Source organism: Tasmannia lanceolata, unplaced genomic scaffold (assembly GCF_043159265.1).
Source record: "Tasmannia lanceolata isolate RefF3 unplaced genomic scaffold, GAP_Taslan_0.1 ptg000019l, whole genome shotgun sequence".
Taxonomy (NCBI): Eukaryota; Viridiplantae; Streptophyta; class Magnoliopsida; order Canellales; family Winteraceae; genus Tasmannia; species Tasmannia lanceolata.
In genome coordinates this window covers 26,192,876-26,206,979 of record NW_027518696.1, presented here as the reverse complement: position 1 = coordinate 26,206,979, position 14,104 = coordinate 26,192,876, and the positions used below count along the sequence as shown (strand labels likewise).

General features: G+C 40.2%; 1 protein-coding gene across 1 annotated transcript; it reads left to right on the top strand.

Annotated features, from left to right (window-relative positions):
• The first annotated feature begins 3,236 nt into the window (after positions 1–3,236).
• Positions 3,237–5,238, top strand: LOC143852808 (two-component response regulator ORR9-like). Its single transcript, XM_077362411.1, has 5 exons — positions 3,237–3,649; positions 3,961–4,052; positions 4,168–4,245; positions 4,540–4,610; positions 4,795–5,238. The coding sequence occupies exons 1-5, from the start codon at positions 3,547–3,549 to the stop codon at positions 4,982–4,984; spliced, it is 534 nt and encodes a 177-aa protein (XP_077218526.1). The 5' UTR covers positions 3,237–3,546; the 3' UTR covers positions 4,985–5,238.
• The last annotated feature ends 8,866 nt before the right edge of the window (positions 5,239–14,104 follow it).

The following is a 14,104-nucleotide window of genomic DNA, read 5'->3' as shown; positions in this document are numbered from 1 at the left end:
TGGATCTAAAGCAGACACAATGGACCCCATAACATGGTTGGGTTCGCAAAGAAAACCCCCACAAGTACTGCATCGATGTCGAACTTAATCATTTTTTGTCACTGGTTTAGGACACAGCCACATCCCTCAAGCGCCATTAAATTAAATTTCGATCGATCCAACTTAGGGAACCTGGCCCCAACAGATAAGGGTGCAACTTGGGTCGGCGGGATGTGCTTTTCCTAAAAAATGAATCGGAAGTAACCCAAACCCGACTCAAATTTGTGGTAAAAGCTCAAAGCTCAACCCGAACTCCAAAAAAATCGACCTGAGTTGCATCCCCACAGACAGAGGCTGAGGGTAAATTTCCACACTCACTATGGAAGCTTTATTGAATATTTTGAGCTTCTTTTGGGCCTAGAAGTGCACATATAAAGCTGATGAAGAATTTATGGACCGAGGGAGTTTCCTACAGTAGTTTGTTAGATATAGGAAATAATTCTCTCCCAAGATGCGAAACAGAAAATATAAGAGACTAAAATGCTCCATTAGATTAAACTTTGATGAATCCTCCTTAGGAAACTTGGGTCCGACTGAGACCGAGGGGAGTTTCGATCAATCAACAAGTAGTGCCCACGTGTCCTTTTTCCACTAATGTATTCTTAATTAAGAAATACAACCTACCTGTGTGTGTGTATATATATATAAGGGTTTTTATGAAGGAGTCCTTATAAATCTTCTATATTATAATAAGGATTGAACCTACAACATAGGTATAATTTTGAAAATATCATACTTGATAAAGAGTTGAACTCTTTAATTTAAAAAAAGTATGGGAATTGAAAAGAAAGGTCCTCTAAATGATGGTATGGTCATTATATTGGAGGATTATTCTCAACCTTTGAATCCCCATTTTACAAATTTGCAAGATATAGACAAGAAAGATGAGGGCACTTTCAAGAATAAATAAAATGAGGAGCTTATTTATAATTTATAAGTTTAAAAGGAAGTTGTTACAACGTAGAAGCTTCACCGAAACTTCCATTTAGGAAACCCTAATATATAATACCAGTCAATACTATTTGTAAATTGTTAGCTGATTGTGTTAATCATAGAGTTGTTTTTTTTCCGATGACAGGACTTAGTTGAGGCGGATCAAAACCTAATTACATCATGGGTGCAAAACTGATTATTGAACATAAAATTGCATTTAATGCTAAGTCCAACAATCACTTAAAAATCAATTCTCAAAATCCAAAGAGGAAAGATGACCCATCATTCACTGGAAAAATCCCAAGGGGCTGTTTGAATGCAGGGGCAAATTTTTATTCAAAAACTTTTTCTATGAAAACTGAATTTCTCAGCATCGATCAACTCATTTTATTTTATTTTTCCAAAATTGAACATTCTCTTATAACCATGGTTTAAATTTTCGACCGAAATCCGAAATTTCGGATACCGGTGGGGACCGAAACCGGAATTTTCTGAAATTCCATTTTTCGCCCCGGATTTCGGTCTGAAATTTCGGTTTAATGACGTTATTTATTTTAAAAAAAAAGTGATACAAAATTTTGGCCGAAATTTTCGAATTTCGGTCTGAAATTCTGAAATTTGGGTCCGGAATTTGGAACCAAATTACCAAATTTCGGTTTTTGGTGGGGTCCGAAACGGTTACCAAAACCAAAATTTTAAACCTTGCTTATAACTAAGAAGGGATTTGCTAACGTCCATCGCAAAAGGCATTTCGCGGATGGTCTGTTGCATATAAGAGCAGCCACAATGGCTCACTTTTCAACAGATTTTGTCTTCATTCACGAGGTGGCTGCTCTGATATGCAACAAACCATCCGCGAAATGCCTTTTGCGATGGATGCTAGCAAAAAGTACAAACCTTGAAGGTCTAAGTATTATTTTTCCATGGAAAAATATTCCCATCATTTTTTTCGTAGATCCATATATGCACTAAATTTTAAGCCATGGTTTGATATTTCTTTCTTGAAAATATCAGTATTGCTAACCAATAAAAATCGAAAGAGTGGCAATTTTTACCAGCCTTGTTACCAATGTTGTCTTTAAATCATTCCTCGAATGATCACGAGAAAATCAAATGATTTATAACGTATCTAATGAATATCTTACTTTGAAAATAATTTTTCTTCTATTTCATTAATAAGAACTAATGATACGGGAAAAAATTCCAAATTTAATGTGAGAATTCTTGCTGTCAATGTTGTTTTAGAAAAATAAGTGAACATAAATTAGATGAGAATAAGCTGTGGGGTTGATGATGATGGATTTGACTGGTAGACATATGATGATTATGATGAGTCATGCATTTATATGAAGATGGATGTATATCTTTTAAATGTTATGGGAACAGGGTGCAACTCAGGCCGGGTTGAGACCAACCCTAGTCCAACCTACCCTCAATCCTAAACTGACTTGACTCGACTCGAGCTTTGGGACGAGGAGGGTCACCCTAACCCCACCCGTCTCTAAATCTCTCAACCCTAGCCTAACCCGATACTTTTACTTTAACACTATGTTACTTTTAGTTTTCTTTTACTCTCTTCCAACTTTTAAATGGGATTTGCTAGGGACCATCGTAGAAGGCATTTCACAGACGGTCCGTCGCATGTCAAACCAGCCACCGATGACAAAATCTGCTCAAAAGTTAGCCCCTGTAGCTGGTTTGACATGCGAAAGATCATATGCGAAATGCCTTCTGCGATGGTCCCTAGCAAATCCTCTTTTAAATTATGAACATGAGGTATTCTAAACTAAAAGGCTCCCTTGCAAAAATGGACTGAAAGGGCACCCCCATTGGCTTAATAGGATGGTTGTACATTTATTATTGCTGCAATTCAAAGTGTATTAAATGCGCAACCGTCCATTTCAGCCAATGGGGCGTTCTTTCAGCCCATTTCTGCAGGGGCGCCCTTCCGTTTAGAATATCACTAGGAACATTTATACATGGGAAGCAAATCTAGATGATGATGAGTCATGCATTGATGTGAAGATGGATGTATTTCCATTACATGTCATGGGAAGCAAATCTTACTGAAACAGATAAAAATTTGCCTGCCGTTGCACCCCACCTGCTAAAGATATTCTCAAGATATGTAGCGCACATGATTTCGCACAAGAGGGAAAGGCCAAGAGTGACGTCACAGTATCCCTCGAAGGGATTGTGTGGGCCCCACACCCTGCTTTCAGTCCATTTCTCAATCTGTAATAAAATAACAGTCCCCCCATTATTACTACTGCCACCACTCCTCCGTCTCTTCGATTCTTCAGACATTAAAAAGGCTACCTAAGGATCTGGTGAAGGAAAGACTCCAAACCAAATAACAAATCCCTTCTCAAAAAAGCAAGGACTTTGCTTCATCTCCAATTCAAAAAACTTCTCATATAATTCTTGAGATTCCAATGAAATCTGATCTGACCGTGTTGTGAGAGATTTTGTGTGGTGGGGTGTATTTTAACATAGATTGGTTCTAGTCCTCTCTAAAACCAAGAATTTCTTCTTCTTGTTTTTTTTTTTCTTGCAATTCTCCTATCTTCATCTATGGCTATAGAAGCAGAAACCCAATTTCATGTCTTAGCTGTTGATGATAGCATTATTGATAGAAAACTGATTGAAAGGCTTCTCAAGACCTCCTCTTATCAAGGTATGTACATGATGGAAATACTAGAATCATCTCATTTTTTGGGCTAGTGATGTTGGCACTACCATCTTTTAATAATTGCATAAACTTAGCTCGTCTTTTCTTTTTTAAACACCTGTCAAACGTTATTATAGTTCCCAAAAAACTCTTAAAAGCCAATTTAAAAAGAAAGGACAAGCTGAGTTCGTGCAGTTATTAAAACATGGTAGTGTCAATATCAATCCATAGCATTTTTTTCTCTCTCTGGAAACCAATTTTCTCATCATCTAACCATCTTTTTTCCCCTTTTCTTTGTTGGGTTTTCTGTTTTGTAGTCACTGTAGTGGATTCTGGAAGCAAAGCTCTAGAATTTTTGGGTTTGCAAGATACCCAGACAAACCCACCTTCTTTATCTCTAGACCACCAGGTATAAGAAGTATGGGGTTTTTTTGTTTTTTTTTTATTTGATGAATTTCTGATCTTTAAGAATAAATAAGTGGCCATTTAGTCTTAATTTTGTGAAATTCTGATTGGGAAAGCAGGAAATAGAAGTGAATCTGATAATTACAGACTACTGTATGCCTGGAATGACTGGCTATGATCTGCTCAAGAAAATCAAGGTATTATGTTTTTTTCTTTCTTTTCTTCATTTTCTATAGGCTGCTGATATTTGCATTACCTTGTTTTGATAATGAGACGAACCCACTTTGTTTTTTTCCTTTTTAATTTGCTGCTGAGAGTTTTTTAGGAATTACAATAGCTTCCCACAGCTGATTAAATAATAAAGACAAGGTTAGTTCGTCTCATTATCAAAACATGGTAGTGGGAATATCAATAGCCTTTCTATATTATCCTTTTTCTTTACATCTCCAAGAAACTGATTTATTTATTTTTCCTTTCTATTTTTGAATCAGAAATCATCCTCCCTGAAAAACATACCGGTTGTGATAATGTCATCTGAGAATGTGCCTTCAAGGATTAACAGGTAAGCGTAGGAGGAAAAAAAAAATCTGCCCTTTTCAAAAAATTTCCATTCATACCAAAACAGGCAAAAATCTCAACAGAACTGCATTTTCTAACTTGTTGGGATCAAATTTAGAAAGAAATAAAAGAAACCCACAAGCGATTTTGGATTCTATGCCTAAATTGCTTTGATATGTATTGAACAGATGCTTGGAAGAAGGGGCAGAGGAATTCTTTCTGAAACCAGTTCAATTATCAGATATGAACAGGCTTAGACCCCATCTATTGAAGGGAAAATCAATGGAAAAACAACATCCAAACAACAAAAGAAAGGCCATGGATGAAGGGATTTCTGCTGATAGGAGACCAAGATACACTGGCTTGGCAGTAGTCTAATATAAAAACCTTAGGAAGGGAATTAGTATAAAGTTTCAATTTTCATCATTGTTTTTTTTTTTTTCATGTTTGATGAAGTAATATAGATTTCCAGAGGGGGGGGAGAGAATCTGTTCTAAGTGGGAAATCTGTATAAATATACATTCCAATTTTGTTGTGCTAAAATCAAGTTTATTTTAGAGTAGAAATGTTTCTAGAAAATAACCAGTCTTGTTTCATTGAAGGCTAATAAATTCCGAGAGGGGATTTTACTCTATGCTGTGATTCTCTAATTTGTCGTCTCTCTCTCTCTGACTCTTGTTTTAATACCAACCTTTACAACCCATTTTGTACATGATCTTTGCTTTTCAAGGATCAATGAATGATTCACATCAAAGCTCAGGCGAGGTGGAGAGCATTGCATCTGTAGCAGTGGGCAGGGTCCAAATTTTAATCATCTAGGCATATGGGTGTAACTTGGGTCGGGTTGAGCCCGACCCGATGGGTTCAACCCAATTTTGGCTTGGGTCCAGTTGGCATTTCCTTGGGTCAGGTTGGGAAAAGCCAACCCAATTTAATTCCGGGTTGGGTTGGGTTAGGGTCGAGTCCTTGGGCAACCTGAGCCCAACCCGACTTGAAACCCGATTTGGAAAAAAAGGGGTTAAATGGATCGTGCTAGGGTTGAGAGATTTAGGCGCGGGTTGGGTTAGGGTTGACGTACTCTTTACCTTAGGTTGCTAGTATAAGGCCTCGTTCACCTGTAAAATAACTCTTTTCCCTCAGTCTGTTGACATAAAAACACATTCTCCTTTGACTTGGCAGCTGATCGGCAACATATGTTATCTGAACGTTACTCCAATACTTGTAAAAGAGATCTGACTTTAGTCCAATACTTCTGAAAGACCCTAATGATTTAAGACTCTTCATATTCACCTTTGTATCTCAACCTTGAGGTCGCGGCAACGTTGGGGAAAGTTGCCTTATTTCCCATCCGAGTAGTGGGAGACAAAATTAGTAGTAGTATCTTTAGGTTTTTTGGAAAACCTAAAGATATAAAAACTCTCGTGACCGTGAAAAGGGTGCGGCTGCAAAGAGAGCCAAGAGGTTGAGGTGTGTCGGCTGCCTCATGCTTGAGAGAGAGAGAAAGAGAGAGAAGGGAAGAGAAGAGAAAGAGGGTTTTTCTTTGGATCTTCTCTTCGGGTTTCTCTTGGGTTTGTTAGATTTTGATTTTCAAAATCTTAGTTTCGAGTCAAAAATGGTGTCTTGGAAAATGTTTTCTACGTGTGTTTTAGAATAGAAAAACCTTTACTTGGAAAATGTTGCTTTTTAGAAGAGTGTAGTTTTGTGAAGAAAAGATAGTCCCGTGTTGCTTTGGAGAAAAGTGCGAGAGTGGTTTATATATTTTTCCCACTTCTTTTCTTTGTTTAAGTGCACAATGGGTCTAAGCCATGGGTGGAACCAGGGGACGGTGCGTTCGCACACGCGCGCGGCGTGGGCAATGGGCTATAGGGCGGATAGTGGCGTTTTTTAGGCGCACGCCACATCATAACGACGAGCGATTGGAGCCTTTAATTTTTTCAGATTTCATCTGAGCCATTGGATCCAGATCGAGTTGGATCGGTCGCGTGGATGGACTGAAAGGTTCGGTCGGGTTGGGCCTTGAGTTCAGGCGCAACGGGCCTAGTGCTCCAACAGATAGTGCATGAGCGGGTGCGATCCGAACCGTCGGATTGTAGCGTAACGGCTAGTGAATGATGACCATTGGATTGTGTCCCTTCTTCAATTGGTCCAGATCGAGTTGGATCGGTCGTGTGGATGGACAGAAAGGTTCAGTTGGGTTGGGCCTTGAGTTCGGGCCCAACGGTTGGCCCAGCGGGCCTAGTGCTCCAACAGATAGTGCATGAGCGGGTGAGCGGATGCGATTCGAACCGTCGGATCGTAGCGTAACGGCTAGTGGATGAAGACCGTTGGATTGTGTCCCTTCTACAATTGGTCAAGAGCCCAAAGGGTGAGATCTGCATCCTAACAGATAGTGCATGAGCGGGTGCGATCCAAACCATCGGATCGTAGCGTAACGGCTAGTGGATGATGACCGTTGGATTGTGTCCCTTCTACAATTGCACAAGAGCCCAAAGAGTGCGATCTGCACCGTGGATGGGCGATCTAGCGGTTACGAGGTTGAATGGGTTACACAAGCCAACGATCACTCCAGGATTGATCTGGACCATAGAGTCACGATGGGACGCTATCTAATGGTCAAAATTCAAACCCACTGAAAGGATGTCCAGAAAGGGTATTTTTCAACATGAAAAGCTACCAGAAGCTCTATAAAACAGTAGAAAATACCCATTCTAAACAGAATTCGGATTTCTACTTTGGCATACCCAAAACTACTGATTCCAGTAGAATTTCTCACTCAGTACACTCTCTTTAATCCCCTATTTTAGAAATCAAGTCAAGTATTCTGTTTTTCTACAGAAACAGAACACTTGGGTCTCAAATACTTGCACAATCTAAGGGTGATTCAGGCTTGGTTCCGTTCAGTGTAGAACATCATCAAGCAATCAGTTTGGAACCGGGCTTCATTGTATCTTGGAGGCGAGTTCGTGGTCGCATGTGTACACTACTGGTGGGGCGAATATCGTCTTAAGGAAAGCATTTATGCGCCTTGAAGCATCTTCTTATCTTCTTCTCAACCACTACACCAATTTTCTCCAACAATCTTAAGACGATATTCTGTTGGAGATCTTCATGGCGCAATCAATGAAACAGTTGACACGAGACTTAGTGAAGTTGGAATGCTTCAACAAAAGGAACTTCAAGAGTTGGCAGAAGAAAGTCCATTTCATTCTCACCACTCTCAAAGTGGTATATGTACTGACTCCACTCAAAGGCAGATTTTCTCAACAAGTGGGATCAGAGCTGTGGTTGGAGCGATCGTCGAGGCCGGGTGGAGTGATCGTGGGTGTTGTGATTGGATCGTGGCTAGAACGATTTTTAGAGTAGAAATACTGTCCAAGAAATATTCTCATTCGAGGTGGAGCGCTACACCATGAAGTGCGAAGTAATCTGAGATGGCAATAAAATCAAGTTCTTAGTTCAACATAGACAGATTTGACGGAAAGGGTAGTTTCACCCTATGGCAGATGAGGGTTAAGGACATTCTAGTTCAACAGGGATTTGCCAAGGCGTTGAAGGGAAAGGATGGGGAGACGGAGAAGATGACGCGTGCCGAGTGGGAAGACATAGAGTTGAAGGTGGTCAACATGATTCGACTATGTCTGGTAGATAGCATTATGTTTAACGTTATAGAAGAAGATGCGCCTAAATTATGGGAGAAGTTGGAAAAGCTTTATATGTCAAAAAGTTTGGCCAACCGGTTGTATCTGAAGCGACAATTGTACGGGATCGGGCTTGTGGATCAACTCCACAAGGTTGATGAAAAGTTGAAGGAAGAAGACAAAGCCCTTTTGCTTCTTACTTCACTTCCTGATTCGTATGACAATCTGGTGACAACTTTACTGTATGGCAAGGATACAATAAAGTTGGAGGAAGACACGGCATCACTTTTATTGAATGTGATGCGGAAGAAACTTGTTCTTGGTGGAAGTGAAGAGCATGGGTTGGTTGTTCATGGTGGGAATCAAAGAAGAAGGTCGTCTGACAGGGGATCAGGAAAAGGCAGGTCAAGATCCAGGTCGGCGGAAAGGGTGTGCAATGTTACCGTTGCAAGGAATATGACCACATCAAGCGGGATTGTCCAAAGCGAGCTGACCAGGTGGATAGTGGTGCTACGAATACTGCGGTGGCGGTAGCGGATGAACAGAGTGAAGTGTTTGGAAATGTTCTCACAGTCTCCACAAGTAATCACACTTCTTCTCATGATGAGTGGATTCTTGATTCAAGGTGATCTATTCATGTATGCTTCATGAGGTTTGATATGTTCCTGGAGATAAGGGCGGGTGTTGTGTCCTTGGGTGACAGGTCTACTTGTGACATCACAGGAGTTGGAACGGTGAAGATCAAAATATTTGATAGAGTGGTTCGTACTTTGGGTGGTGTGGCATCCCAAAGCTACGGAAGAATCTAGTGTCACTTAGCTGGTTGGACTCCAGGGGTTGCAGGCATTCAGCTGCAGGTGGAGCCATGAAAATCACACACGGCTGTATGGTTCTGATGAATGGCGAGAAGTGTGACAGATTATATCGTCTGGTCGGGAACACGGTGACTAGTGTTCCTAAGATCTCGATGGCTAGCTGGAAACAGAGTGGTAACGTGTGCACGCATAGGGTCTCTTTCGCAGTTGGTGCAGAGACAAGTTTCCAGGTTGCAGACGATGGTGAGAAGGTGACAATACCTGCGTTGGGGAGGATGGATCGAGATCCCTCTCCAAGGTTGACTAGGTGAGTCAACGGGTTGGCAGATACACATGTGCATTGACCGAGTTGATCAAATCGGAAGAAGTCAGAACCAAGGTGATTCGAGGATGTGTAGCTGGTACTTTAGAAGGCTAATGGTGGTTTGCGGTGACAACGGACCCGTGGCGATATCAACGGAAAATCTTCAGGTGGCTGGGAAACAAGCTAATGTGGAGATTGTTGGGAATGTTGCCTTGTTTCCCACGGCAACGTTGGGGAAAGTTACCTTATTTCCCATCCGAGTAGTGGGAGACAAAATTAGAAGTAGTATCTTTAGGTTTTTTGGAAAACCTAAAGATATAAAAACTCTCGTGACCGTGAAGAGGGTGCGGCTGCAAGGAGAGCCAAGAGGTTGAGCTGTGTTGGCTGCCTCTTGCTTGACAGAGAGAAAGAGAGAGAAGGGAAGAGACAGAGAGAGGGTTTTTCTTTGCATCTTCTCTTCGGGGTTTCACTTGGGTTTTCTTCGTGGGTTCTCTTCTTGGGGTTCTCTTGTTTATGATCTTGGGTTTTGAGAGAAGCAAGGAAAGGATTCCAGGTTTTGGGTTTTGTGTTAAATCCATTGTAATCCTTATATATGGTTACTTCTCATAGTGGAAGATCGTGTTTCTCACTTGTGGAGTAGGCTTGGCCGAACCATGCAAAATCTTGGTGTTCATCTTGTGGCTACTTTTCCGTTTAAATTTGTGCACGATCGGATTGTTTTGCCGGCGGATTTTCTCAACAAAGAAATTTAGTGTTGGACTCGTGGTTAATCATGACATTGAAGGAGAAGAAATTGATGTTGTTGAGAACACTCTCGACTTGGGCAAGAACACTTTCGACTTGGGATACAAGCCCTTCAGGAAAGATTGGGCTCGTTTCCGAAAAATAAGTAAGAAAAAGTCCTAAAAAAATGGAAGCAAAAGTGCCCCTATGATTCGTTCCTCATGCTCCCTACTCAATTCATTAACGACACTTCCGGAAGTCACAATTTTTTTTCATGATAAATTGGTGTCTCCAACGGGTGAGAGAGGAGTAGGCAAGTGAAGTGGGTGAAGTGGCTAAAAATCAGGAAACAAAAATCTGACTAAAAATCAAGAAACAAAAACTCTTGAAGGTAGATTTTTTCCTGATTTTTAGCCATAGGCTCATCTCAATAGTGCCCTCTCAAATCTCTCTCTTTCTCCCACTGGCCCACTCCTCTCTCACCACTGGAGACAGTGATTTATCATGAAAAAAAATTTCCTGTATGCCAGACATGGCCTAAAGGCCGGTCTTGAGTTTCCATAGCCTTGGTTCGATAAGGTCATAAGCAAATTACGCAAGGCCAGATCATCTTCATGTGCCAATTGTCAGAGTTAGAATTCACAACCCCTGAACCAAAGGAAGGATTCATTAATGATTGGCATGCTGAGGTGAATGCCATCAATCTTCAAAAAGATGAACAATGGTGATGGACGGTTTTCTTGGAGAGCCAGTGTCTGGCGACCCATCATCCCACCTCATATCACTGCATTTTGTATGGACGGTCACACACAGCTGCATCAATACTGTCAATCGATTCAAGAGAAGGGAGTTTCAACTTGCAAATTGGTGTTTATTGTGCCGGAATGCTGAGGAGAATCCCAGCCATCTGTTCATACATTGTACTTATGCTCACGACATATGGATTTCTATATTCAAAGCATTTGGGATATGTCATGGGTCCTCCAACTCCGGATTTCAGAAACGATTACCTGTTGGGGAAGTGCGTATGCTGAATGTTTGGGTCAATCTATGTGGATAATGATCCCGTTTGCCATAATCTGGCATCTTTGGCTAGAATGTAATAATCTTTTCTTCCAGAATAAATCGAGGACATGGCAACACAATGTTTTGGACATTAAAGCTTCCATCATTGCGTGGAACCAGGTATAAAAGGGCATCTCATATTCAGTGGGAACTATACTAAGGCATTGGAATCCGGTGATCACGGAAAGGAAAAAATATTGATTGTATATACCCGGCATGGTGCCCACCACTGGATGGTTGAGTAAAGTTGAATTTCGATGGAAGTTCTCTTGGTAACCTTGGTAATGAGGGTTTCGGTGGCATCATTCGCGACTCCAGCGAACGAACAATAATGACTTATTCTGGACCCGCGGGTGTGTTTGACGCCAACGAGGCGGAGGCGAAGGCATTAATTCTCGGTTTACAATGGTTTGAAAAAAACAACTTGGGGCCACTAATTGTCGAAGGTAATTCAGCCAATACAATTGCTTGGGCTTCATCACGTAGCTGCGGAGTCTGGAGGCTCTATCACACGCTCAAGGCGATACATGATTTGATCTGACTCTTGCATCCTCAGATCAATCATAGACAGAGATCTGCGAATTCTATGTTAGATGCATTGGCAAGAGAGGGTGTTAATCTTTAAGAAGCACGTATTATTAGGCTTTACCTGAAATGATCAATTTTGTGTCTCCTTGACAAATACACTGTTGTATCGGGATCGGTATCTAAAATCCCTATTGGGGGACTACTTGTCCCCCTTCCAGAACTGATTTGGTTTGGAATAAAATGTTCCTGTTACCATTAAAAAAAAAAAAAAAAAGGTCAATCTCACCATAGATGCTAACGATGCAAGTTTTCGTTCTAACAAATGAAATATTTTATGTTTTTTTTGGTAGGTAAGCTGGGATTGAACGTACTAGGGTATAGGTGTGAAAGACTAATCGAACTATCATGTTGAAATAGTTTTCATTAGGCTACCGTCATTGATCACTAATCGAACTATCATGTTGAAATAGTTTTCATTAGGCTACCGTCATTGATCACAAAGGTTGTTGGTCCCTTTGTCCAATTGCTCTACCTTCTTTGCACTCATGTTCCCGTTGGGCTACAGTCATTGATCACAAAGGTTGTTGGTCCTTTGTCCAATTGTTCTACCTTCATTGAAGTCATGTTCAGAGAATTATGACTCTGGGTGTCTAGGTTCACTAGGGACTCACCATTTTCTCACGTTTCTAAGTGACTCAGACATTTCTAAGTTGTCCAGTATGTCCTGCAATGAGTCCATCAAGTATATAGGTCCTTTAGTTGGTGGAGTGAAAATTACTTTTGAATACTCTTGGTTTGCGCATGAGCTTATCATAACAATCAAAATTAAGAATGAAGAATATGAAAATACTCCTATCAAGATTCTAAGGATGATTAACTCTCATTGGAACTTAGATCCCACCCATCATGGAAGGAGTGATAACCATAAATAAATGGACAGAGGCCTAAAGTAAGGAAATTTTAGTTGAACTGACCCTATCCTTAAAGAAACGTGAGAAAATGGGGTATTCATCCAATGCTAATCCGGAGGAAGACAAGTCACTTATCTTTCGTGGCTTTTTGTTTGAAATTAGTTCTCACTTAGGCAGGGCATCCAACTCATGGACTTAAGTTCCCTTAATGGATTTCTTTCGGTTGAAGTATAAACAATTAAATAACACCAACTCTAACAACTTAAGCTTTTGGAGTAATTGGTTGTTTCACATGGTACCAGGACCATTGCCTCGCAGTAAGTCCTGGGTTCAAAACCCAACTAACTCCTTGATATTAAAAATTCACACGGCCAACCCAAAAGAGGGTGCCATGTTTATTGCCGCCCAGAAGAGGGGCCACATGTGAATGGGAGTGTTGAAGTATAAAAGATTGAATAACACCAACTCTAACATCTTAAGCTTTTAGAGTAATTGGTTGTTTCACAGTTTCTATCTTTTCTTGAATCTTTTTCATGGCATAGAGAATTTGATAGGCCAATTTTTATTTTTGTGTTTTAGAATATGGTTAACCAACATGTTAAATAATTGATTATGAGAAATTGAATCAAATTTTCTAGTTTTTCCTTGTGTAGTCTCGTAAAATACTCAAAGAGTTCAAAGATGCTTTCACGTGGTCCTACGAGGATATGCCTAGTTTGATCACAGCAATTGTTTTAAATTCCAACGGGTCAAAATTGAAATTGAAATCAAAATCACACATACCCGAAACGGTACATTTTTTTCGGAAATTTCGGCCGAAATTTCATTTTTTTTGAAATTTCACCCGAAATTTTAGGATATTCAACCAAAAATTCCAATTTTTTTTTAATATTTTGATATACCGGCGGTCATTCTTTTGGATATAGCAGCAGTCATGACCGCCGGTAAAAAGAGTTTTTAATTATTTAATATTTTCCTGAAATTTCGACCGAAATTACCAATTCCGGCCAAAATTTGGTATGGAATAAAATATTATTTTTAATGGCTTCGTCAGATTTCACCGAAATTTCAGTTTCGGTAAGGACCGAAATGCATTCTGAAACCGAAATTTGAAACCACCACGGATCACGGATATAGTCCAACATAAAATTTTGCTATACCTGCATGTTAAACCACATAAGCATAAACTCCGAACAATTAAGGTCGAGTGACTCTTGAAGATTAAAGAATAGGTGGACAAGCAATTAAAGACAAGATGCCCAAGGGTCATAAAATATCAAAAATGGTTAGCGAATGTGGTCTCTTTCCCAAAGAAAGATGGGAATGGTTAGTGAATATAGTTCCTTTTGCTACATTTGCTATATTTTCCACTGCCCCACATAGATGTGCATGTAAGCAATAGTGCGGACCAAGCTCTCTTGTCGTTATGGATGGCTTTTATGGATTGTAGACACTGATTTTTTTAGAAAAATGCAAGACTTCAAGATAAAGTGTTGTCCATTGCACCTTACAAT